Below are 26,667 nucleotides of genomic sequence, written 5' to 3' on the forward strand. Positions count from 1 at the left end.
AAATGCCGCACGTCTGTGCTGATAAACATCTCATGATTGTGGTTTCTGTCTCAAGGCGTTTTGTCACCCCACGTCCTCCTCTTACCTCACCTGCTACATCCCCTAAAAATAGTTCGGTACTTTGTTTATCCTACACTTAAAGACAAAAATATATCAGTGAAATGCATAAATTGTTTGCTGAGCTAAAAGACTTGTTAAGTAAAGAGTTCGTAGGACTGAAAGTTGAACTGAAAGAATTTTGTCTGGAGATGCAGCGTGATATTAGAACGATTATACAAAAAACAGCTGATTTGAACACCCAGCGATGGAGTAGTGCAGATAGAATTTTTTTTTGTCAATCTATGTGTTAAATGTAGTTTTTTTGTTGTTGTTGTTGCTTTCTTATTTCATAAATCCTACCTGTCTTGCTAGCCTGAAGGGTCGTGAGAGTGCCTTTCTTGTTTTGGTTTTTAAAGGAATAATATGGATAAAGCCAAACATGTCCTTCTCTGCCTTCGCTGACAGCGTCTCTGAGGTGAGGCATCAAGCGACTCTGCTGCTCCGGGGCTCCAACTTCACCATCAGTTGCTCTGTTGAACCACAGTGCCCAGGAGGTGTGTTCCAGCTCATCTTCTCCACTTCCAGCACAGCGCAGAACTACACCCTGCCAGCCGTCAATCACTCCGCCCACTTTCTGTTCTCATCAGCTGACCACACCCACAGAGCGGACTACAAATTTATCACCTGTCCCATGTTTTCCCCCATCACTTCTCCTCTGAGAGCCAGGAGCTCCACCTCATCATAGCAGGTGACAACAGGACGAGCTGGATTCAGACCGAAGCATGTGACGCTGACCATATTTACATGCTCTTAATGTTCCTCTGTTCTCAGGTTCTTGTGTTATCCTGAAAATGACAACATTCTGATGAAGCTGTTACTGTACATGACTAAGGACAAGATTCCACTAACAATCCTGTTTTGATGCAGCTGTGTGATTCCAACTAGCTCAGCTTATCTGAAAGACGAAGGGCGGAGCTAAAGCTCACCGTCATTTGTTTGTCGGTGCAGTTGAAGTGTTTGACACTGAGACTGCAGTTCTGATTCCTCCTGAAGTTCATTTGTGAAAGAAGACAGAGCTGCTCATTGTTTCCAGTGTTTGCTGAGCTCTTCCCCCGCCAGCTGTTTCAGAAAATCTCCACAAGTGTTTTTGAAGATTTTAATTGACCTTTCAATATTTCATGCTCATATCACCCATTTTTGGCTCTGGTGGCCAAAGTTTCGAAGTACTGTGTCAAATCACTGTGCCCATTCAGGAAAGTACTCTGTGCTATGAGTCTGATTCTAAAACGACAACATCTCTGACAAAAGTTCTTCATAACCTTTTGATATATTAATGTAGGCAGTGACTGTTTGGGACTTTTGACAGAGCTATGCTAACACTTCCCACCCATTACCATTCATTGTGCTAAGCTAACTCGCCTGGGTCTCAGCTCCCAAAAGAAGGGGCTCCATTTTCTAGTCTGGCTCTGGGGACGATGGACCATAAGAGACTTCTCCTAAAAGCCAATGTGTTCCTTTAACGTGCAGCCTTCAATAATCTTCAATCATCAGTATGTCTGTGGTGGTCAGTGTGTCATTGATCAAATGTGATGATTTCTGAATGTTTTTCAGTGCCTATAAGTGAGTTCTTCATCAGACTGTCTGTCCATCTTCTGATAGTGGCAGAAGAAGACAGCACATGACACCACAACTTGAAGGTAGCACAAGTGAACTTAGTAGTACTTGGCTGTGTTCCAGCAGTAACTGGAGGCGTGTGCTGTCATGTCTTCCAGACCAACATGCAGCAGGAGCCAGAACACAAGGAGAACATCGGTCTTAAGGCTCGTGATGCTGCAGCGGAACGCTTGGTTGATGAAGAGGCTGGAGCCCACCAGGAAGACGCCATGGATGTGTGACTGCTGCGCCGGCACAACTCAGCTCCACACTTCTTCTGCACTGATGTTAACCCCTCATAGCCTATCATCTCCAATTCCACGCAAACCACTTCCGTTCTGAATGCAGCCGATGTGGCTATCTATCCCAGTAAAGCTGGATGAGGTACGTTGTACACGTACCAGGGAACACGTGGGCAGTGATTTCTGCTAATTTCTTGAGATTTTCCAACTTTGAGGTAAATAATGCTAAAATAAAAATGTGCACTAGCTTATTGGTTGCTTCTATTGATAGATTGAAACAGGAAAATTGTAGAATTTATTTGCAGATTTGGGTTTGTTGAATTTTCACTACATTGGGCAGTAACGGCTGCACATGAATAGTATTAGGCGCAATATCGTAGAAATCCTAATTCCTGCACATATATTTCAAATGCTCTGATAACTGTAGCTCCAAATTAATGTCTGTAATTATTGTATGATTCAACATTCATTCATGTGCCGAGTAAGGAAAACAGATTTCTCTGTACAATGAAATAATCTTTCCTTTTCATAATGAGTGCCAAGTAGCAGTATAAAATGTATGAACTAAATGAATAGGAACAAAACTATGTAAAAAAATATGAGAGAATTCTTCTGGTAAACAAGGGGATACCAGCCCTTGGGACTGAGCAACAAAATGCTTTTGCAGTGTTGGGCTGTATTTGAAATGCTGTGATGATGGAACAGCAGTGACTCTACACAAATGTGCTCTTAAGCCCTGTTTCAGTAACAGCAGCCTCAAAAAAAAAAAAAAAAAAATCATCTACACACCTGAGACATGACCATTGGTTTCATTACTATTCTGCCCTATTATGCCTCGTGGCTAATTTTCATCACGCCTACATTTATATCTGTTGTATATGCCACATTCAAGTTAACAACCTCCACTTCCTTTAGCATGACAGCAGAAACACAATTGATTCATTGTTTTGTATTATTGGGAACAAATGTAGGAATTAAATGGTCACAGCAACAGTAGATCTCATCACTGCCATCTTGCCATTCTCTCATGTGTTTTTATGATCCCCCCGTTATCCAGGTCAAGTGTCTTAGTTCTGGCCTGTTTTAACAAATAGCTAAGAGCTTATTAAAGGTCCCATGAAATGAAAACTCCATGTTCCTACTTTGGATCCTGTGTCTCTGTGGTCGTGGTTCATTTAGCTCTCAAGACAGACAAACCAAACAGTCACTAAAACAGTATTTTTACATCAAACCCCCTGCTTTTTTTTTTCCTCTTCCTGTTAAAACAATTCAAATGTTTGGTGTCTCATCCTTCCCTCAGTGACGTCTACTCATTTTTCATCCAATGGAAACATTTCCTCAGCTTTGTAGGCCCCTCCCAATCCACCACATCATGCCCTGTGGTCCCAAAATACCCTTTCCCATAAACATTCAAGAAGAAATGGCTGTAAAACATTGGATTAATTGTTTCAGTTGTGTACAACCCAAAGTGACGTGTATCACTGACATAACTGATAACTCAGGGAAAGTCTGAAGGAGATCATGATATCATTTTTGGAGCCACTTTTGTTAGCAGCAAGCTAACCACAAGTACCCAAAGCAAGTGACTGGTGCACACTGCCACACTGAAGAGAGACAGATATCAGCGAATGATCCAATACTGAGCCGCCCTACTGATCAGTATTGTGTATTTTTTTTTTACAGGAAACATTTGAAGTGACCTACTACTTGTACCATAACTACTGCTGCTGCTGCTGCTACTACTACTACCACGACTGCTATGACTACTGCTATTAGTATTACTATTACGACTGTACGACTACTACTACAACTTCTTATACTTTTCCGTGCCTGACTGTTTTTCTTTTCAATTTGTTTTTTTACCATTGGTTGTTGCTCATATTTTACACTTAGATCGTCATTATTCATGTGCTTATTATATCTGATATGGTTAATATTATCGTTGTTAAACTTCACAGTGGCAGGAGAGCATTCACTGCCCTCCTGTGGTCAAAGTGTGGAACTAGATCAACATCAAGTTAGCCAGGCTTTGTAGTACTTTCTTCATTAAAAATCAAAGTATGCAATCAACGCAACAACCGACTTTACTTCTACCACTATTACTATTACCTCTTAAATTTGTACTATAACTACAGCTGCTACTACTACTACCACGACTGGTATTACTACTACTAAGATTACTACTTTGTGCCGGAGTGGTTAACATTGCTGCCTTGCAGCAAGAAGGTTCCGGGTTCGAGCCCCGCCTTGGGCACTGGACCTTTCTGTGTGGAGTCTCCATGTTCTCCCTGTGCCCGCGTGGGTTCTCTCTGGTACTCTGGCCTCCTCCCACTGTCCAAAGACATCAAGAGGGGACGAGGCTGATTGATACTTTAAATTGACCGTAGGTGTGACGGTGAGTGTGAATGGTTGTCTGTCTGTGTTGGACTGGCGACCTATCCAGGGTGAACCCCGTGTCTTGCCAGAAGGATGCTGTGATAGGCTCCAGCTCCGCCGCGACCTTTACCAGGATAAGCGGTAGAAATGGATGGATGGTATCGTGAGTAGCGACTCATTGTGGTTGAATGTAATCACCATTTGGATTTTGATCCAAAACCCAATTTGACTTTTTTACTAGTTCCTCATGTGTTTCTGTGTCTGTTCTTCATGTCATACATTACACCATCTTTTACAAGTGTGCTGCGCCTGCCAGAAGGTGTGATAAGCACACAGTAACTTTTCTGGACATTCCATGTTCTGTGTGCCTTGGTTAGTTTCCTGATTCCTATACCTTGTCTTTGATTTCGCCTGTCTCTTGTTATCATGCATCATTGGCTTGTTGTATGGATTGTGCACACCTGTGCCTTGTTGTTCCCATCGAATCATGTGCCGCTGTGACGGGGACGGAGCTCGCCAGAACCCTCGGCACTGTGACAGGTGTGGCGCCCGCCACGACCCTCGGTGGAGCGGGAGTTGAGCCAGCCAGGACCCATGGCGGCGGAGAAGGTGCAGCGTCTGCCAGGACCCCCGACCCCGAGACAGGAGTGGCGTCTGCTGGGACCCCCGACGCAGAGACAGGAGTGGCGTCTGTCTGTGTAGCTGGGGTTAGGGCTGCATCTGACCGCCTCGGAGCACGAGGGTGGCCCGCCTTTTTTTGCCCTTGGGCTGGGAGCTCCCAAGTCTCCCAGATGGGGGCCGAGCTGACCAGAGTGCTCGCTGCACCGAGCGAGGGCCTCCCAAGACCAGCCGGGTGCCCATGAAGTCCTCCGCTTGATGTGACTCACTCTCTTCAGTTTGCCTTGCCATATAGGCAAAATATTGAAATAGAGATATCTTCTTTGGTAGGGGAGAAGTCTGCTGGGTCTCAGTTATTGGTGGGGTCATTCTGTCATGATGTGAGCGTGTGGATGAGGGAGACCCAAATCCAGTACGTTGGAGGGTGCACAAGAGGTTTATTTAGATCAACGGAGGCTTGAGACGGGGACGCTGGTGGCTGATGACTTGAGACTGGCAACTTGAGACTTGTAACTTGAGACTTAAGACTGACAACGACAGCAAATGACGATAGTGAACAGTGACAACTACTCCAACACCAAACACTAGGACGACGACAATGACAGCAAAAATGACCCAACACGCAACTGAGGAAACACACAGGTTAAATACAAGAGGGGAAACAAGACACAGGTGGTGCAATCACCCAGGTGAGACACATGAGGTAATCACAGGAGCGAGGACAGGAAGACAGGACAAGATTACAAAATAAAACAGGAAACACGAGACAGGGATCGTGACACGCTTTTCATCAAAGTGAATAGCCTCTGATTCCCCTCTGTGCTTTGAGTGTGTGTGTACCATTGTGTGAGAGCGCGTGCACACACCATGTGTTTTTTGTGTGTCCTCTTCATCTTTTGTGTGGGCCCAGCTGAGGGGTGAGAGCTGTTTTGCATGTGGCTCGTCGTCGCTGAGCTGTTCCACCCAAGTTGGACGCCAGAGGGTTGCTTTTGATCAAATTCTCCGTTTGTTTTTCCTAAATTATGACCTGAGACAACCTCAACCTGAAGGTGTGAATTCATCTGTACATAAGTGTTCTCCCTGTGATTATTCTCATGTCTGCGATGGAAAGATGAGAGACACAGTTTTGTTTAATTTCTCGCTGGATTCGATTCTCTGTGCAGGAAGCTGCCTGCATTTCAAAAAATCCAAATATTGCAGTTTATATGTTCTGAAGTCAAATGTTTTCATTTATGTATACCATTTAGTGGATGCTAAATGACCACTTACAAATAAAAGGTTGTTGTTGTTTTTTTTTTTGGTTTCTCTGTCTGTTTGTTGTATTTTCTTCAAGACATAAAACTCTGTTTATTCCATTACTGACACTGGCAGTGGTCAAGCTGGTTTCCATCCCAGTAGTAGAACAAGGTCCCCCTCTAGTGAGAGATGTCTGTAAGTACATAAACATAACTTGATCCTCCTCCAAGAGAAGCTGTACCCTATCTTTAAGATTTTGAATCTGTCTGACAGTGCCTCTCATCCTTTCAATATATTTTTAATACAACATCTTTCTCTTCATCCCTCCCCCTCCACCCTCCCATCCCTGTGATGTCCGAATCCAGAACACACACACACAGAGGAGCTTACCATGGTCACCGCTGCTTGTACCAGGCCTCAAGGTTCCCCCCCTCTGATCCTGCTGAGGGGTGATGATGGAGTGTGTGATGAGTTACAACTGAGTTTGTGAAAAAGTGCTTTTGTGGTGTTATGTGCTCTAGGAGTTCTTGTGAGCTCAAGGCCTTCAGAGGAAAAGGACGTTACAGCGGAGGTACCGTCAGAGGAACTTTGAAATACGCGTGAGTTACTGGTAATAATTTCTCATGTGTCAAACCTCGTAGATTGATCATTAAAATTAAATTTGTTAAAAATGTTTGGGCTTGAAAACGGGTTTTGATCTTTGGTTTAATCTACTAATATTGTACTTATTTTTTTTTAATCTGCAAAAATTTGAACTTTGAGAGTGTTTAAATAAGAGAGAACTGTGAGAAAAAGTGAATGCCTGTCTGAGAAAAGTGTATAAAAGTGTGTGGTTTGGGGTTTTACGGCCTTAAAACATGTATAATAACTGTAAAAAATAAAGCTGATTACTTCGCGGATTTCGTCTATTGCGGGTTATTTTTAGAACGTATCAGAGGGACCTCTGCACGAGAAAGGCAAAAAAGACAAAGGTTTTATCGCATCCGGCTACACAGACAGACAGGAGACACTCGTCAGCGCTCACTGACGACTGCAGAATAACAACTTTCAACTTCAAATGTTAATGTGTTTGATTCATGTCATCTGCACTCATGAGCTTCTCATTGGCAGTCATTCACGTCAGCTCTTTGAAAACAAGGCCCAGTTATGTTATTAACTCTTTTTGATGTTTCATACTGTTGCAGGCTTGTGTGCTTGGTGTTGTGTGTGTGTGTCCATGTCCATGTGCGTCTAAGGTATTTAAATACCACGTGACTCTTGTGTGTCCTCCAGACCAGATGCAGGGCACAGTAACACTGAGAAACATCAGCACCAGCACCTCAGGACTCTACCGGTGTACCTCCAGCAACGCCATCGGCAAGAGCACCTGTCTGCTCAACCTCCAGGTCGTGGCACGTAAGTACTCACACACACACACACACACACACACACGCACACTTCGCCGCTCCCTCACCAGTGGTACTGTCATTCAGATGGGTGTATATTTCTAGTCATTTCACTCATGGGTTGACAGATGAGAATGAAGGCAGGAGTTTCCTCAAGTGATATTTGTCTGACAGATAAACAGGAAAAGGAACAAATGTTTTGCAAAAAACAGAACTCCAAGTGTTTGACACCAGCCTGACAAAAGAAAGGCCAGTTAGTTTGGGTCATACAGGGTCAGACAGTTTTGATAGCTTGCCAGGGAGGAATGTTACATTTCTTTTCGCCTTTTCTGTAATTTGACAGTGTTTGACATTCTGTCTGTCTGTCAGAAATGCAGGCAGACTAGCAACTAAGTGCTGAGTCTGTGTGTCTCAGTCATTTAAAAAAGACGACAGCTGCAGTTCCCTGGACTTCCTGTCAGCTATCAGGAAGTGAAACTTTTCTCTGTACTCTGTCTTTATCTGCAGCCCAGCCTCAGAGCGTGGGGCTGATAGCAGGGACCATCGCGACGGGAGTCCTGGCTGTCATCATCTGTTCCCTGCTGGTGGTGGTCACGCTCTACTACTGGAAGAATAAGAACAAATACGACGAGGAGGAGATCCCCAATGAGATCAGGTTGGCCTTGAATGAATGATCTTTTTTAAGATAAGATAATATATGATCAGAATCTGAATTGAAATCCCAGATTGAGTTATCAACGTGCATCAAAAATAGACAAACAATGTAAGCAATAATATAATGTCTCCGAAGATCTTTTCAATTATGACGACCCAAGCAGAAAACAAAAACTGTATGGCTTGAGCCTCAACGGTCAAAAGTACCAAGTTTATTTCATTATCAGTATTATTGATCCAGTCATATCAATCTGAGGATGTCAATCAGATATTGTTCAGTTCAACAAAGTGAACTGACAGTTTGGATCACTCAACTTAATCTGACCTCCTGGAGCAGTTTTCCTCTCGTTGCAGACATCTGTGTCGTTTAAATTAAATGGGCTGCATTTTTGCTCTCCCTCTAAATCACTCCAGGAATGGTGACGTCCACCAACACCTACAACAGTTGTTACTGCCGGCTCAGTACGGGTCTTTTTCCACTTGCACTCGGTACTTTGTCAGCGTGGGTGGACTCACAGGCCAAGTGTTCCTCGGCGTAATTTGTGTGCAACACAACAACAATGGACGACATGGAAGCAGCATTATGCCTGTTGCTCGGTCAGTGTTTTTTGCTTAAACTAAAAGCAAGGGACGACACAGGCAAGACTTCAAGTGACGAAACAGAACACCCAAGAAAAGAATAAAAGACTTTACCAAGCGATCGACCAGTATTCCGCCGAAGTTAAGATGATACGAAGTAGACGACGTAAGTGGGTAAGTTACCCAATCAGCGCCCTGCTACATGTTTACGTCACATTTTAGTCATCGCTCGGTTCGTGTAGAACCCAAGCAGAGCAAGGACCAAAATGGTAACAGTTAGTATCTTGTTGGGGCCAGTGGAAACGGGACAAACCGACCCCACCCCACCCGACCAGAGTTGAAGTGAGCCAGTGGAAACGTGCCCTTTGTCCATTTGTCTGTGCCTCTGGTGCTCTTCAGTGTGAGGATCCAAATACTGGGTGGTAGCAGGAACTGAGGCACTCAGAATAGGAGGGAGATTTAAAAAGCCTGTTTTGCAGCATGGCCATACAAATTAGAATATAGCCGACACATTGCAGCCACAGGCCTTCATCGGGGCTGATGTACAATGGCCACCTGCATGTAACCTCCTATAAAGGGAAAGGTTACATGACTTGGTGGGTCATATATTAGAAATGCAAACTGTGGTGTCATAAGTAAAATACAATTTAAACACTGACATTTAGACAGACATGAAAGAATAATGCAAAAAACAATGGAGGACATTTCAAGCACGACAAATAATCTGATAGGATAATAAGAGTTTCTCATTCAGGAAGCTGGAGGACATATTGGCCAAGGGAGCTGGATCCAACCAAGGTCAAAGGAAAGGGGAGAAGTGGAGTTCACTATTTTGGCCTGGGTATTGCATAGCTGTGAGAGTGTGTATCCAAATGAATTATTTCTGGAAGAGCTTTTCTCAGCTGCTGCCCACAGCCTATGACATGGACTGGTCCAGAGCGCAGGACACAGCCACAGCTCCATGGTCACAGCAGCACCAGGCTCAGTCCCGTTGTCTCGTCATGCACAGCCTGCAACCACAACAACTACATCATTTGCCAATGGCAGCCACACGCTCCCACCCCCCAAACAATGGTGGACGCCACAAACTCAGCCCCGTCTCCCCCCGCCACGGTGTGCAGCACTGTGCCGGTGGTGATGTCCAGACACAGGCAACACACGCAATCGTACATGGTGAGCCAGGCCACGCTGGAGTGCATGGGGGCGGTGCCTGTCACAGTGCCAGCCCAGGGCAGAGCAGGCTTGCTGGTCTGAGATCAGGTTTGTTGAACTCTTTGAAAAATTGTAATGGAACTTGAATAAATATTGTTAATACATTGTAGTTTACATCTTGTGTGTGTGTGTGTGTGTGTGTACCTGCTTCTTGTATTGAAGTGTACCTGTGAGGACAGATCATCATTCATTAAACTAACCATTCTGCTGTATTCAACTGTTAATATACAGATTCTACCCTAAAATGGCTCATATTTTGAGATCAGGAGGAGCTGCTCTTGTAGAATACTGTGTAACGTTAGCATCGTATTTCAGGCTTCACTCAAAGAGCTTTCTAAAAACTCGTTCATTGAGCCTTCGGTGCTGCTGCGGGCTGTAAAGTCACCCATGAAGAACCGGAGCTGCACAGAATAACAATACAAAGAGCAAGCGAGCTTGGATTCTCATGTGCAAGAACTTTTCTTTTCCCAAGGCAATGTTGTAACACTGCAAGGATAAGAGCGTGAATGTGTGTGCACGCACTTGTTTCTGTGTAGGAGAGAGACTGAGAGAAAGAGTTGAGCCAAAAACAATCATGCATTGGGAATTCTGTTTTCAAAAACACATTTACCACATGGAAAATTGAACATTGCATTAACAAAACAAATGGTAGCCGAGGTTAAATTGAAAACACACATCTGCAAAACTGGTCCTGAAATCCCTCATAACCCCACACACTGAAAAGAATAAAAATCATCCATTTGAAGCTCATATGTACCATAAACAACCTTAAATATATGCCACAAAATGCAATATGAATAATCTGCTGCTGTTGAATTAATCTTAGACTTCCTTCAGAATTGATACTCAGGAAATGTTTGTTACTGAACCACTAGATGGCAGTGTTACCACACATTGACCTCTGAGGATCAGCTCTGCTTCACTGACAGATTCATGAGCTCAACACTGTGACGGCTGGACCATTCATTACAACACAAAATTGTGTGGATGGATTCGATTCAGTAGAACAGAAAAGAAATAACTTGCATCTGGCTTGTTTAATGCAATCTTAATCAATGTAGTCTAAATGCATTCATGAGGTCCCATGCGAGTATGTGTTCAATCAAGAGGCATATAAAGGCAGAAAGGGCAACGCTCTAAAAGACTGCGCATAACTCATACATGAGGCTGATGTGTTTGTGTTGAAGCATACAGTCTGTGTGTGTGTGTGTGTGTGTGTGTGTGTGTGTGTTAGCACTCCTAATCTAAACATACAGGTTTGATGTTGTCTCTGATATCTAATTTATCATGAATCATAAGAATTTTCTCATGCTTTCCTCCATTCAGTTTCGTCTTGTTTGCAACATCACAGCCATGTTTCATTATTCATTGAGCAAAGCTGCCCTTCACTTCTCCTCCGAGGCAATCTTAGAAACACTGAAGTCTATGGAAAATGTGTGCACAGCGAAGATTGATCTTTAATAAGTGAATGACTAAATTTTTAGTACTAATTACTGTAGTTTCTTTTCAATTTTGATTTTATTATCTCATGGTTTATTCAGTGTTATTTTCTGGTGATCGATGAAAAGTTTTTCAAATAAATTGTTATCGTCATTAGCATCACAGCGTCTTCTACTGCCCTGATAAATGTCTCTACTCTAAGTGTCCATGACACTCAAGACAATGTATTTCAATCTGCTGCCATGGTGGACTGCAGCAAAAAAAGCTTTTAACTTTATTGACCTGTCAAAAACGCTACCATAATTTAATTGGGGCCACAAAATATCTGTGAACCCACAGCAAATATATCTTAGAGCCGAGAAAGCTCCTGAGACTAAATCCTTTTCTCACTTGAACTCTCTTTTATTGTCTCTGTCCTTTGCTCGTTCGTTTGGATATTTTAATTTTGCAAATGGTTCCCTTTATGCATCAATTTGACAATGATGCATCTTTGCAGATGTGCGCAATGAGAAAGATCATGAAATCCAGTGAACATGCTATGAGGAAGGTGCTGACTTTCAGTAATCCTCAAATTATCATGCATTATCACCTTGATGTCTTCAAGGCCACAAATTAAGAACTATGAATCATATGCTTTGACCGTTCTGGGTGGAGTATAGTTTTAAGTGTGATGACATCCACTTGGTCTCTCCGGTCTTGTGGCATCCCTTTTCTTTTTGTATCTTCCGAGCTTCCTCTATCAACATGTTTTGGACTGAAACTTCTGAGCTAAAAGCAGTTCTATGAGCCAGCAGGAGTTTCCTGCCTGGTCTGCTCATGTTACATAACACAGATGGTACTGTAGTACACACTCAGAAGAGGAAACAGAAATACACAACTCTTTTTTTATCCACACGCCAGAATACAATCAAATGGATGTTGAAACTGTAAACTGGCAGTGGTTCAGCCTGTGAGGTAGATATCTTGTCAGATTTCAGGTTACGTACTTGAGTCTGCAGCACAAGTTGTTGGGCTAATCAGTGTGCTTTTTGAGGAGAAAGGGACGTAGTTTCAGTTTGGTAACATTCCATTCAAAACAACAATGGCAGGTTAGCTTAGATCACGAGGAAGTTTGTTTTTTTTACCCTCTACTGAATGGCCTCTGGCTTCTATGGGAGTTTATATATCTGACTGATTGAATTCAGCCTGTCATAGATTCTGATTGACAGATGGTTCATGTCTTCTATTGCCAGATGAATGTTTGCTCTGTTGCTCTCAAAACAGTTTCTATTCCCAAGATTGTTCTGTGTAACAAACAATTTGGTACATCAAGTTAACCCAAATTATACACATGACATGAAGCAATTGTTTCCAGTGCCAAATAATAGCCGTTGCAGCTAAAAATGGTGCATGTTGTTGCTTTGAGGAGCTGTGAATAACCCCTTGATGAGATGCCATGTATATATTGTGAAAAACCTTAGATTTGGGCAATAAAGGTACAAGATAGCGTAGGTACAAAAGTGTCCTTTTGCCCATTGATTTGCTCCTCTCATACACTGAGAAGAAACACACTGACCAATGAACAACAGATGAAAAAGAGAGAAAAAAGTGCAGAAAATGGCAGAAACCCATCTCCTGGCAGGGCAGGCAAGTGGCAGTGAATAGGGTCAATCAAGCCTCTCAGGTTTGCAGGTTGAATGCACAGTGCCATTTCTGAGAAATCACTTTGGACATCCATATTTGCTGCCATTGTCTATCAAGCGTCCATCCGATAGTAATGCTGAATAGCAGAGTGGCTCCATTTTTCTGCCAGATCCTTTTTTTTTTTTTCCAGAGTGTTTTGTGTGAAGAGGAAACCTGACCTGAAACCTAATTACACTACAAGGATGTAAGATGATGACTTCAACAGAGAACACGATGACAGCACTGTCAATATGATAACGATAATAATAGAAATAATCATTACAATTCAATTTACAGGACCTTTGAAACACTTTCAATCTACAAGATACTCTAACAGACCAAACAAAAGAGGAAGAGAGAAGACCTCCAGGATTGTGAGATGTCAATATAAATCAACACAATAAAAGTAGAAGAAGAAATGGCAACATTAGAGTGGCCGTATAGCAACCGAAGGGTAGCTGGTTTGATCCTCAATTCCCCTGGTGCCCAAGTCCCAGTCCTTGAGCAAGATACTGAACCCCTAATTGCTCCTGATGGCCCTGCGACGGACTGGTGACCAGTCCAGGGTGAACCCCACCTCCTGCCCAATGCCAGCTGGAATAGGGTACACCCCCCCCGTGAATCTTAACAGATAAGCCATATATAAAATGGATGGCTGGAAATCCCAGCATCTCAAAAATACAATAAGTTATAACTGCAATAAAAGTGATAGAAACAAATATGGATCACTGTACCGCAAGTTAAAGCCAGTAAGAAGCCTCGCTGCTGCAGTCTGAAGAAGGTGCAGGTGTGAGAGAGACTTACTGTTGTCCTAAAGCACAATAAAGCCTACATGCGGGTTTTTCAAACTTATTGCAGCGGCTTTTGGGTGAGAGGCGGGGTTCACCCTGGACAGGTCTCCAGTCCATCACAGGGCCAACACATAGAGACAGACAACCATTCACACTCACAGTCACACCTACGGTCAATTTAGAGTATCAATCAGCCTCGTCCCCTCTTGATGTCTTTGGTACTCCAGCTTCCTCCCACAGTCCAGAGAGAACCCACACAGGAACAGGGAGAACATGCGGATACCACACAGAAAAGATCCCGTGCTCGAGCCAGGACTCAAACCTGGAACCCTCTTGCTGTGAGGCTACAGCGCTAACCACTGCACCACCATGCCGCCACCCATTGCAGGGCCATCAGGAGCAATTAGGGGTTTAATATTTTCCTCAAGGATACTTGGACATTGCTCACCGGGGGAAGTGAGAACCAAACCAGCGACTCTTCCTTTGCTAGACGGCCATGCTACCTCTGAGCCATGCTGCCCACAAACCCACAGTCCCCCCTTAAAGTCGCTGTAATTATTAGTCTCCAAAGGGTGTTTCCAAGTTCCACAAACCTGAATGCTGCAGATTTATTTTTTTAAAAAAGTTGTTTTTTTTTTAAATAGGTTGACAATGATTGAATACACCAGTCATAGAAACTAATAAAACCACAAATCATGAGAACTGAAATCAACAAAAAAGAAAAAGTCAAGGTTTTAAAAAAGAGCAGGTATTTGTGACAGCAATGTTGTTCTCTGGTCTGATAGAGTTGCAGAAGTTCTCTGGATGTTGTTAACCCCCGAGTCTGAGGTTAACACAGTCCATCTGGGAGAGAATGGAGAACGGGAATGAGAGAGAAGGGAGAAAATGGGGTGATAAAAACAGATTCAGCACAATGATGGACAGGTTCAAAGTTTAGAGGAGGAGAATGGCTTGGCAATACAATTTAAACTTGGAGAAAAGTAAAATGAAGCAAGTGAAGTTACGGATTAAACCTAGATCACTCTTACTGTAGTGTAACTGTCACGATCCCTGTCTTGTGTTCCTGTTTTATTTTGTAGTCAGTGTCCTGTCTTCCTGTGCTCCTTCCTGTGATTACCTCATGTGTCTCACCTTCTTTGATTGCATCACCTGTGTCTCGTTTCCCCAGTGTATTTAACCTCTGCGTTTCCCTTTGTCTGTGTCGGACAGTTGTCAGTTATTGTGAGTTGCTACTGGATTATGTTGTTAGTATTGCTCTCCGTCTTGAGTTCTCTCCATCCTGTTAGCCATGCTCCTGTGTAAGTTTCGGTTTTGTTTGCTACTTTGTATTTGCTTTTCAGTCGGTTACTTTGAGTTCCTTTGTACTTTGTGTTTTGATCATTAAATACCCGTTTTTGTTGAACACTCCTTGCCTCCGTCTGCATTTGGGTCATGTTCCCCCGCCCTTAGAATGTGACAGTAACATTTAATAATAAAAAAACCCACTGTGCATATGCACTTGTTTCATTTCCATATTTCAGAGTTTGGTGAGAATGTCTCATTAACCGGCAAAAAGCTGAATGTGGGGATGTTTAAGGACTTGCAGAATCAATTGCATCAAATTGCTTTAACTTTAATTTTAGATCCGATATTTCAAATACCTTTTTAGAGGGAGTGCGCAAATCCTCACCCAGGCAATAACTGTTCATCACCTCTGAATCCCGTTGCAGATCAGTTCTCAAATCTCAAATTGTGTTTTGCTCAAAATCCATCTGCAGCTTTTTCAGTTTAGTTTGTATGAAAGTGTTCATAAAGCATCCTCGGTATTGGAAGTACAAAATACACATTTCATCAACATGACAGTCTCACTCATGGTAGCTGGGAGAACAATCGTGAAAAAGTTGTGATACTCCCATCGTGCTTCAACATGAGCATGAAAAATTGTGTAAGATCTAACATCTATAAATTCATAACCATCCCCTTCCATCTTATACCCTAATATTATCAAACACAACTAAAGCCCAACTTGAGCCAGAACCTTCTCCAACCCACTTGACCCTAAAATAAAGTCTTGCCACTCAGTCATTTAAGGGCACGTTTCAACTGGCTCACTTCAGCTCGGGTCGGTACGGCTCAGTATGGGTGCGTTTCCATGAGCATTGAGTACCACGTCAGCATGGGTGGACTCGCTGAGAGTTCCCTGGAGTAATTTGTGTGCGACACAAAAACCAATGGTTGACATGGAGGCAGCGTTATGCTTGTTGCTCTGTCAGTGGCAGACAGGCAAGGCTTCAAGCGGCAAAAACACAACACCCAAAAAAATAAGACTTTACCATGGATCCACCAGTATTCGCCGAGACAAGGTGATACGTAGTACACAACATAAGCGGGTAAGTTACCCAATCAGTGCCCGCTACATGTTTACGTCACATTTTAGTCCCCGCTCAGCTCACTTAGAACCCCAGAAGAGCAGGGACCAAAATGATAATGATTAGTACCTTGTTGGGGCCAGTGGAGATGGGGCCAAACCGACCCGAGCCAAAGTGAGCCAGTGGAAAAACCCCAATAAGATGCAGGGCCATGAATTTTGGCCCCACAGAGCATCTTGGACCTCCCAAATATACCTTTCCCTGGTTTTCAGAACCAAAAGACACATATACACATGGACAAGCACATACTTAAACAGTTTAAACACATTAATTCTCAAGATGTGCTGCACTTTACTTCTACCTCATTTAGCTTGGGGCAACATATCAAGAATTCACAGAAGCTAAGAGGGGAGTTTGCATATGTGTGTTCATGTGTGTGTTTGTATGAGTGAGCGAGGGAGGGGGAGAGAGAAAGATCCTATACATTACCTAGTAGGAAAATGAAAGACTTATTCAAAACAAAATTCCAGCACCATTAGTCCAGCAAAAAGACCCCTACCTGATCACGAGACAGCAAATTATCTTTGGGAGAAGGAGAAATATGGGCTCATTGATTAAATATGAGAGACGAGTCATACTGAGTTGATGCGTAGAGCTGTTAAAAGCAGTGAGCATCCACCAGACATGTTGAAATGACAACAGTAGCCTGTACAGGAAAATAATTGCACCGATAAGTCCCCCCCCCCCCCCCCCATCCCCGAATTCTGACTTCATTCTTTCAGTCAGTAGAAGGAGTTAAACATCAATGGATCTTTCTTTCTGTCTTTCTTGTGTAAATTAAAGTCAAAATCATGTATTGGGAGATCTGACTGAGACAAACAACCGGCCATGACATCAATAATCATAAGCTACCCAAACATGGCTGATTTTCTGTTAATTTAACTCTAAATGGGAGAATCTTTTACAAATGAACATTATGCTGCACTGGAAAAAAATTCAGAACACTCAGGAAACCTTTGTGCCCATTTGGAAAATGAGCACAAAAATAATAAATCAATTAGGTTTGTAGTTTTTGCCTCATTACTTTGATAGTCTTCTTTTTTCAGACACAGACGTTGCCCCCTGCTGGCTATTATAAAGAATACAGATCAAGACATATTCTTGGGTGTCCTTCAACGAAAAGAAAATAATGAAAAAATAGGCTACCAATCATTTTTGCATTACTGCATTTCAGTATCTTTTAATTCTTTTATCACAACTTTGATTACTATGGATATTTAATTCAGTAAATGGTCCTGTGTGTTCGGTTTTCCTTCCAGTTCGATGGTTTTGCTTGTTGCTTTAAATGTGCATTGTTTCACAACTTATCATCTGATAATTATCTATGTGAATATTATTGCGTCGTGTCCAGATCTTATAAGTAAAACTGATTTGTAGACACATATGAACTCCTGATACCAGTGCCTGGGAAGCCGCATCTGTGTGTCGACAAAGTTACAAAACCACCGGGGCAGTTTCATTTTTCAAAACTTTGGAGAAAGGTGGAGCAAGAAGTGAGGAGAAAGCCAATAAATTTCAGGGCAAATCTGGACATTTCCATCAATTTTTTCAGGAAATATTATTGGCGGAGGCATGTGGACTTTTACTCCGTTAGTGTTGAAATGATGGAACCTCAATCTTCCCTGTTTCAAAGCCTCCAGTTACACTGTAAGGAAGAAAAAAAAAAGTATGATTGCTTCTCAGGGACTATTGCAATGCCACAATGGAATCAAATTTAGGGCTCGTGTCAAGGCCTTGCCACATAATCGCATAATCAGTTTTCTAGCTGCTGGCGATGGCTACTCAGGTTCCCCCCCTGTGTCAATTCTCTGTTATTTTTTTCCTTTAATTTCTGTCTTTCCTCTCTCTCTCTGCTCCCTTCATCACCTTATCAATTTAAAGGTGGCTATATTCTATAATATGACCAGAGGAATAAGAAAAGTTGTGGTGGATGTTGGGGAATATGTGCAAGTGTCCACAGATGTGTGAGACTGCTGTTATGGATGTCGTTTCTCATTCTTGTAAAGACAATAATACCTGAGGAGTGAGTGAAAGATGCTTTAACATGAATCATATTCAGGGTTTATGATCTTTCTGGGTTTTTTCATGCATTTTTCAATTTTTTGATTGTTCACAAAATTGAAAGGAACAAGATCTTAGCAACCAGAGCTCATTAATTCAAAGTAAAATGATCAGAAGTGTCAGCTGCATACTTCGAGTCATCCAGAGACTCACTTTCTCTTCTCATTCCTGCTTCTTAGCCTGCAGCTCCTTTACGCTTTTTTGTTTTGTTGGCCTCAGATGTTCCAGTCTGTCTTTCACTCTGATTTTAGTCATTTGCTGACTTTCACCATTTCCCCAACACTTTTCTTGTACGCTCTTTTTTTTTCTCCTTTTTCCATTGGCCATCTCAATGTGCCTTGATTTCCTCTCAGCTGTTCTCCGAGGCAGTTAGGAGTTTTTCATTCCTCTCACAAAGCTCCCAGTTTTGTCATCTTGGTTCTTCCTGACTCAAGAGCTCGAACTTCCTCTGAAAGACACATAAGACACATAACTTGTACGACAGGTCTGCACCACTAGATTTTTCCTCATATTTAATTGACAATATTGGTCAATCTGGCCAATTTTCATAAATTTCCATAGAATTGATTTAAGAACTCATCTGTGCATACTAGTGGTTTGTGCATGAGACCCAATGTATGTATCTGGCATGCTTTCCAAATAAACTGAGAGAGAAAACAAGGCCAAACATCATAGGTAACTCATGCATCTCAAACAGTCAGACTCAGAAACACTCTTGCGCTGAGAGCATTAATAAACAAATGCAGGGCAGCTGTTCTGGCAGGTGGTAGGTGACACAGCCAGTCAGGTAATAAGCACAGGCGAGGAGCTCCGTGGAACCAGTGAGACGGGCGAATAAACCTGAGCTCAGAGGTAAGGAGAACAGGACAACAGAGGCAGGAGGCAGACATGGGGTGCATCATAAAGACAAAATGCTATGGTTCCATATCCTGAAGGGAGGTGTGTGTGTGTGTGAGTGTGTGTGTGAGAGAGTGAAGTGGTTCATCCTTGATTCGAGCATGGTAGCTCACTCTTGAAGGAAAGTTGACAGCCAACTACCTGTTCAGCAGACTGGACAAATAAGTGGCTACTAGAAAAAAAAAGAAGAAAGCCCAAATGTGGCAGAATTTCGAGAAGTTTTTTTTTTTTTAATTATAGGGCAATCTTCTTGACAAAGTATGAATAATGTACATGGTTATTTATGTATATCCATGTTTATTGTTGCAGTACTACTGTTTTACTTTGAGTGTGCTAATAGAACATCATCCAGCTTAACTTCTAGTAGAATTACAAGTTTTGGAGAAGCTTTAATAGACTTATAAAGAGAAACAAGAGGTCTAAACATCTTGACTGTATCAGGCAGTGGTGGGTTAAAGCTTAGAGAAGCAAGCATTGACCTTATCTGTGGGCCCTTAACCCTGGCTGCCCCCCCCCCCCCCCCCCCAACACACACTCACCCATTGGCCTGCTCAACAACATCTGATCCGACTGTGATTGCACAGAGCAGCTTAAAGGGGTGAATTTGGTCCTGCAAAAGATAGCATTGCTCTCAGTGGGATTCCAACCAAAGATAGTTGGCATTTTGGGATCAGATACAGAATTCCCTGCTGCCTCCGGTGAGGCAGAGTCACAGGGACTTGTTGCTGCTGATCATCACTCATGTATGAGTGTTTCAAAAGGTTTCTAGACCTGAACCTGGTTCCTGGATGTGGCAAAAACACCATGTATCAGCATGTAATCGGAGGCTGTTGGTAGAGAGGTCACACGTGTGCTGGTTTCTCTGTCTGTGGTGCTGACCCAGAGGCTCAGGCTGCTCATGGGGGTGTTACACTACATACTGGAAATTACACCCAAAGTTTTGCAGTAGCGTTGTTGGTATCTACTCACAAGGCGAGGACTGTGGTGAGTGAGCAGTCACATTAATCCATCGCCGTTGTTCAGTGGTTCATCTCTGCATGTGCTCAACACCTGCTTCACTGAACTGAATAAAAAAAAAAACCCTTAGTGAGGTTCCCTCTCACTGGGACTTTCCAAAAAGATGACTTCTCCTTAATTTGCGCCCACACATCATGCAAAATATTACTCTTCATACCTTGGTGACCGAGTGAAATTCAGTAGCTTCACCTACGCCAAGTGAGCCTCTCAGAATGCTTTGATTTGGGTACAAGTGTGGAATTAATTGGACTGGTAAATTCAGCGTGAAAAAGTGTGACAACCACATTCCTTAATGATTAATAGGTTTATGAAAACACTGTCACAGCCAGAAAATTATGAATTTCACTCTGCAATTTATTGAGGTTACCACACGGCCAGAGTGTATTTATATTCATCGTTAACGGTGGAGAGAGGAAGAACATTTAATGTGAGAATTACAGGATTCAGTCAGGCTGTAAATCCTTTTGTTACACAGCAACAGTCCAGAGAAACTATTGACCTGATTGCTTTATTATGTGCTTTTTAAGTATTTTTTGCCCACACACACACACACACAAAGGCACATGATGGACTATGAAAAATTTAAAATCAATAACAAAAAGTGCAGTTTGTTTGCTAAAACAAAATGCAAATGCCATATGTGGTCCTACATAACTCAATATTAACTTAATCTTCTTTACCATTAACATATACATTGCATACTATACATTAACCTCTCACCTGATCAAGACAATAGAGAGGATCTTCCTCAACCACCTCCGCCCCCTGGTGAATGCAGAGCTGGACCCCCTGCAGTTTCCCTTTCGTCCAGACATCGGTGTGGAAGATGCAACCATCTATCCGGCGCACAGGTCTCTGTCACACATAGAGATTACCGGAAGCATTGTGAGAGTCATGATCTTTGACTTCCCCAGTACTTTCAACACCATTCAGCCTGCACTGCTGAGGGGGAAACTGGACGTGGCTGCACGGACCCTCAACTATCTCACCAACAGGCCATAATATGTGGGACTTCGGGACTGTGTGTCTGATGCAGCACAGGGGCCCCACAGAGCACGGTGCTCTCTCCATTCTTCTTGAGACACATCATGGACAGCTGTCACCTCCAGAAGTTCTCTGATGACACTGCTATTGTTGGACGGGTGATAGACTGGAACGACCTGGAGTACAGGGAAGTCGTTGCTGCCTTCGTTGACTAGCAGGGGGCGAAACCACCTCCACATCTACACCAGCAAGACAAAGGAAATGGTGATCGATTTCTTGGGGGAAGCCCCCACAGACCACACAGGTGAACATCCAGGGTACAGACACTGAAACCATGGGGAACTAAAAGTACCTGGGTATTCACCTCAACAACAAACTGGACTGGTCCACAAATACAGATATCCTGTACAAGAGGGGCCAGAGTCTACTGAGGAGATTACGGTCCTTTGGAGTGTGCAGGACTCTGCTGAGGACCTTTTATGACACGGTAGTGGTGTCTGCAGTGTTCTCTGCAGTGGTGTGTTGGGGATGTGGGAGCACTGACAGGGAGAGAGGATGTTGGCCAAGTTGACGTCCATCGTGGACAACACCTCCACGAGACTGTGGAGTCACTCAGCAGCTCCTTCAGTAGCAGACTGCTGCACCCTCAGGGCAAGAAGGAGCGCTTCCGCAAATCCTTCCTCCCATCAGCTGCCAGGCTTTTCAACAGGAAAATGTCTGACGGTTAATTCTCAAAAATGATCAAACTAGGCAGCTGGACCGGTGAGTCCAGTTGCCTAGTTTGATCATTTTTGAGAATTACGATGACCTGGATGACTGAGAATATTCACAAATACGTCTTCAGATTATATTATATTATATTCATATATATGTATGTATGTATGTATATATATGTGTGTGTATATATGTATATATATAGATATATGTATATATGTGTGTGTGTGTGTGTGTATATATATATATATATATATATAATATCTCTACATCTCTCTACTCTGTAACTGGTCCATTTGTCTTGTTTTAGTTTCCCTGGACTGTTTTCTGTCTTTTTCCCCCAATGCTGCTGAAATAACAGAATTTCCTATGGAATGAATAAAGTTGATCTTATCTCATCTTACAAAATGTCTGTGATTTGAAGATTGGGAATGTCTCTTTGTTTACTGTCATCATTGACTTTCACTTGCTTCATTTCCTTTCCTGTCTGATTCAGGACAGCAGTATTTTGATGCAATGTCTTTGTCTTCAGTTATGACCTCTGTAGCACAGTTAGAAGGCTGAGGCTGTCTGGGGGTATGCAAGAGGAAGAATATTCAAAATAAATGGAAACGCTACTGCGACCAACTGTTGCATCTCGTGAAGGTTACAACATTAAAGTGACTCATCTTTAACTGGTTTGTGTCCCTGCATCCATCCATCCATCCATCCATCCATCCATCCATCTGACTGTAATATCAAAACACTTCTGTGAATCAAATTCGTCTTTGGTTCAGCTTCTAAATGACAATGATTTGCAGCTTGATAGACCTAACCTGGGTATCTCCTACATATTACATCATAAACCAAACCCAAGGAAGGACAAACTTTGCAAAGAAAAAACCTCAATAAACCCTTAAACAGATGCACAAGACACAAATGATTGCAGTTCATTCATAAAATCCTCTGGAACGACTAACTTTAGGAAAAGAGTTGGGGATCTTGTGTTTGCAGTACAAACTGCTCAAAGTTGCCTCAAGAGTTTCGTTGGCCAGGAGATAATTACAGAGGCTGAGCCTGGAGGCGCTGCACTCTCATCAGATAAAAACAGATTTATAGATATTCTTGTTATACGCTTTTACCAATTTTACATATGCAAACAGAGTGAATAAAGAAAAATCAAGCTATACAAATACAGAACCCCTGCACCTCCATAACTTGGCATCCAGGTTTCCAGTAGTTTTGGGTGAGTCAAGATAAGGGCTCCTTATCTGTTGAAAACAAATACAGATTTGTGTTTGCTCCAAACCAATTTGTCAATGTGGTTGTAAAGCTTTTGGGACAATGAACATCTTCCTACAATACAGGGAGCCTGTGAATCCAGGTCATGGTTGCCGGACTATTGTCCTGCATGGCAGTATATCAAAGAAACTGAGGAGATGAAATATGTCCTGCACTGAAGCTGCTGACAGTGACAGAGGTGCTGCTGGCAATCTTCAGGATGCTGCTGGCTCAAAGCGTGATGCCGTCTATCCTGTGAAGCCCATGAGATCATCAGACAAAGCTGTTGTGGTGTCTGACAGCCCCTTCAGCCGGCTCAAACAGTATAAATAGAACCTAACCGAGCCTGGTGTGAATTATTTAAAGATGAAACATAGTTTAGGTGTCTTTAATGAACATTTGATCTTTTTTTTTGGTGTTTTTAACTTCTTTCTAATATATTTAAGCATTGAAAAGGCTTTTTTTTCAAGTCTATGAATGTTATTTTGGATATTATGATAAAAACCTATGAGATTTAGTCACAGTGATATAATCTTGGACAACATATTTTCCAATCATGAAAAAAAAAACGCCTATCAAAATTGTTTCTCATCAGTGAACGACTACAACTGGGAGCATGGATGAATATAGCAACAGTTCAATAACCTGGGACACCAAGCTGTGTTTCCTTGGGGATACATTCATAATTCAGATGCATCAATACGTTCTGGTCTTCAATTCTTGTTTAATCTGCTCTGTGCTTGGAGCAGGTTTCTCCCCTGAATCAAGGACGTCAGACTTTCCTCAGATTAAAGCGCCTCTGCAGGCAAATTCAAATTTTTGGGGCTTTATGAATAAAAATAAATATGCCTTTTAGTTAGATGTTTGCTCAAAATAACAACTTGTAGCTTGTTGATTTATCGAACGCCTCGTCACTCGTAATGAACAGCAGCATGAGGGAGACACTAGATGGCAGGACAGGCCAGGCTATAGTCGCGCACCGAGCCAGCAGCTCGCTCCAAACACGAGTCCAGTTCCGAGGTCCCCCCCGCACTTGTATGGTTCGGGTCGGTTGTGCTGTTTCACTTTCAACGCATTACTGGAGGATACCTGTCAGTCTTCGAGGTCAACAACTCACGGTGACAAGCCGCCAGGATACCAAGTTTCATCTGGAGCTGCCGGAGCCGACAAACGGACGTCATGCCTGACTTCTGGATCTACAGCGTTTGGATCCCCGCCGTCGTTTTCCTCTTTGGATTTCAAGGTAAGAAGCGTCCGTTTAGTTCTTGTTGGAGTGCAGTGCGGCTGTTAGTGTGCGGAGAGGAGTGGGGTGACGCAGTTTGAAATGTTTGGGGATTGTTTGGAGTGTTGCTGGCTGAGGTGGTTCTCTCAATGTCTGCTTCCTTTGACGTCTCATGTCCATGTATTAATGCGTGCTTGAACTGTCAACACGTCCCTTGTTGGAAGGAACTGCGAGTGCTGCTGGAGCTGGAGACGCGAACTCGTGGTAACATGTGCGAGATGGAGGCGTGTCCACTGCACGAGCATGCATGACGCTGCCGGGATAAAGTCTGGGCTACTTTTGTCTGGAGGGGGGGATGAAGAATAAATGATGTTTCCACCGTGACACAAACACCAATCTGTTGCATCGTCAAGTGCAGCTGCAATTTGCCACCTTGGGAAGAGGAGCGAGCAGCAGCTTTGAGGATGAAGGCAACAGGCTGCTTGTCACTCACTGTTCCAGTCTGGTCTTTGCTCTGATATCTGGAGGGAGAGATTGATCATCTGCCCTTAATAGGCGCTAGAAAAAAATACATATATATATATATATATATATATATATATATATATATATATATATATATATATATATATAATTTAAATTTAGATGCACATCCCAGCCACTGTGAGTTGGTGTCAGGTTCAAACTGTGTGTTCTAGTAATTTTAGTCATGCAAATTTAGCAGAGATTGCGTTGCCAGCCAGTGCAGTTACATAAGAAATCACAATTAATCTGAAGAGTACTGCACAAATGTTGCAGAAATAGATTAATTGTAGATATTTTTGTTGTAGCAGGTGACATAAGTGAGTAAAACTGATATTTTAAAGCAGCACTGCTACTTTTATTGTTTTGGATGAGTATTACATTTGATGCTTGAGTAGAGAAATACTTAAAACAACAACAACAACAACTCAGTTGTCCAGAGTTTCAATCTGACTTCTTTCTGCCTGTGGTGACTTTATACTCCAATAAACTGAACAAGGACTCCGTAAGGACCAAAAAACACAACACATCAACTGATCTTTACCAACATACCGGTATCAAAAATGATCCTTGTATTGTTCTGCAACAGTATATCATGTAGTTTTGGTTTTTGTCTCCCAAAAAAAAAGAGTTGCATTTGCCAGTTTTACCAAACTATCATGAGCAAAATAAGACGAGTGACAGCATGACACAGCTAGGCGTGGGACGGTGGATTCTATGTACTGCAGAGGGAGTTGGAGGAGAGTGAATCAAATCACTTTCAGTAAGCTCCAACTCACAGGTAGAGTCTGTTCTCCTCGAAAACTTTATATCTTCAGTCTGTACCTCTCATACACTCCCAGATTTGTGCTAACTCGCCACATTGACTGCCTGAAACTTGTGCAGACCAAGACAGACTCTGCAGGATTGTGAATCCTATTTTAAACCCTCTTTGAAAAGCTTCATTCCAATAAAGACCAACAAATGTAAATAAGAGTGATCGTCATCTCTGCAATCACATAGCTTGTGTATAACTTAGCATCATTCCACTACGTTTGAAAAAGAAACAGTCCGGTAGTCTCATTTTGTCTGGGCTACATTTTATCTCCTTTTGCTCACGGTGTCTGACCTGACAGATCATTCCAGTCATGGCTGTACTAATAGAGCTGATTTGGCTCATCTCAAGGAGCTGAGGGTGGAATCAATTAGCTTCTTTTCTCTCCCACAGGAACACGCTACCTAGAGTAGCGTACGCCCTGACCAAGCATATTGGATCCACTTTAACACTGTTCTGATGCTGGCAAAAAGCCTAGATGGTGTGAAGTGCCAGAGAGGGAGATTGGGGCAGACTGCTGTAGTATGAAGGAGACAGAATGGTAAGATAGTGGACAGAGAGAGAGAGAGAGAGAGAGAGAGAGAGAGAGAGAGAGAGAGAGACAACAATGAGGTGAAGAGTAAACAGAGGTGCAAATCTGAGACATCCTCTGAAGACTGTGTCTTGAACTTTGCTTCCATCTTTCACATTTGCAGTTATCAGTAGTTGGTGATGCAAATCTGTTAGAGGAACTCAATTTGCACTTTAATCTCCTGGGCTGGAAAGTGATCAGGTGTTGGTTTTATATTATTATACTTCATTGGTAAATGGTCTCAATTTTATATCACGCTTTTCTACCTTAGTGGTACTCAAAGTGCTTTACAGTGTCATCTCATTCACCC

General features: G+C 42.6%; 1 protein-coding gene and 2 long non-coding RNA genes across 4 annotated transcripts in view; all 3 read left to right on the plus strand.

The window, feature by feature from the left end:
- Positions 1–587: 587 nt before the first annotated feature.
- LOC147254262 (uncharacterized) lies at positions 588–2,071 on the plus strand. The gene is made up of 3 exons (XR_015118029.1): positions 588–787; positions 1,651–1,736; positions 1,812–2,071. It is a non-coding gene; the product is annotated as an uncharacterized LOC147254262 (long non-coding RNA).
- A 2,833-nt stretch (positions 2,072–4,904) lies between these two features.
- Positions 4,905–10,031, plus strand: LOC147254263 (CXADR-like membrane protein). Its single transcript, XM_086215728.1, has 6 exons — positions 4,905–5,008; positions 6,686–6,735; positions 7,437–7,559; positions 8,057–8,204; positions 8,618–8,956; positions 9,537–10,031. Exons 1-5 carry the CDS (start codon positions 4,905–4,907, stop codon positions 8,817–8,819), a joined length of 627 nt encoding a protein of 208 aa, XP_086071854.1. The 3' UTR covers positions 8,820–8,956; positions 9,537–10,031.
- A 14,139-nt stretch (positions 10,032–24,170) lies between these two features.
- Positions 24,171–26,667, plus strand: part of LOC147254264 (uncharacterized) — a 58,910-nt gene continuing 56,413 nt past the window's right edge. Inside the window, exons 1-2 of one of the 2 annotated variants that reach the window (XR_015118031.1) lie at positions 24,171–24,471; positions 24,675–24,803. This is a non-coding gene — a long non-coding RNA (uncharacterized LOC147254264). Of the gene's footprint in view, positions 24,472–24,674; positions 24,804–26,667 lie in introns of those variants that run through there. The other variant, XR_015118030.1, reaches the window with a different exon arrangement.

This window comes from Aulostomus chinensis, chromosome 10 (genome assembly GCF_037954235.1).
Source record: "Aulostomus chinensis isolate RoL2024-O1b breed Wild chromosome 10, RoL_Achi_v1.0, whole genome shotgun sequence".
Taxonomy (NCBI): Eukaryota; Metazoa; Chordata; class Actinopteri; order Syngnathiformes; family Aulostomidae; genus Aulostomus; species Aulostomus chinensis.

Bases quoted from the DNA above. Each gene is read 5' to 3' on its own strand.
- LOC147254263 (XM_086215728.1), top strand. From the start codon at position 4,905: ATGGCGGCGGAGAAGGTGCAGCGTCTGCCAGGACCCCCGACCCCGAGA. The intron at 5,009-6,685 runs GTAGCTGGGGTT...TATGTGCTCTAG, and splicing joins CAGGAGTGGCGTCTGTCTGT to GAGTTCTTGTGAGCTCAAGG. The intron at 7,560-8,056 runs GTAAGTACTCAC...CTTTATCTGCAG, and splicing joins CAACCTCCAGGTCGTGGCAC to CCCAGCCTCAGAGCGTGGGG.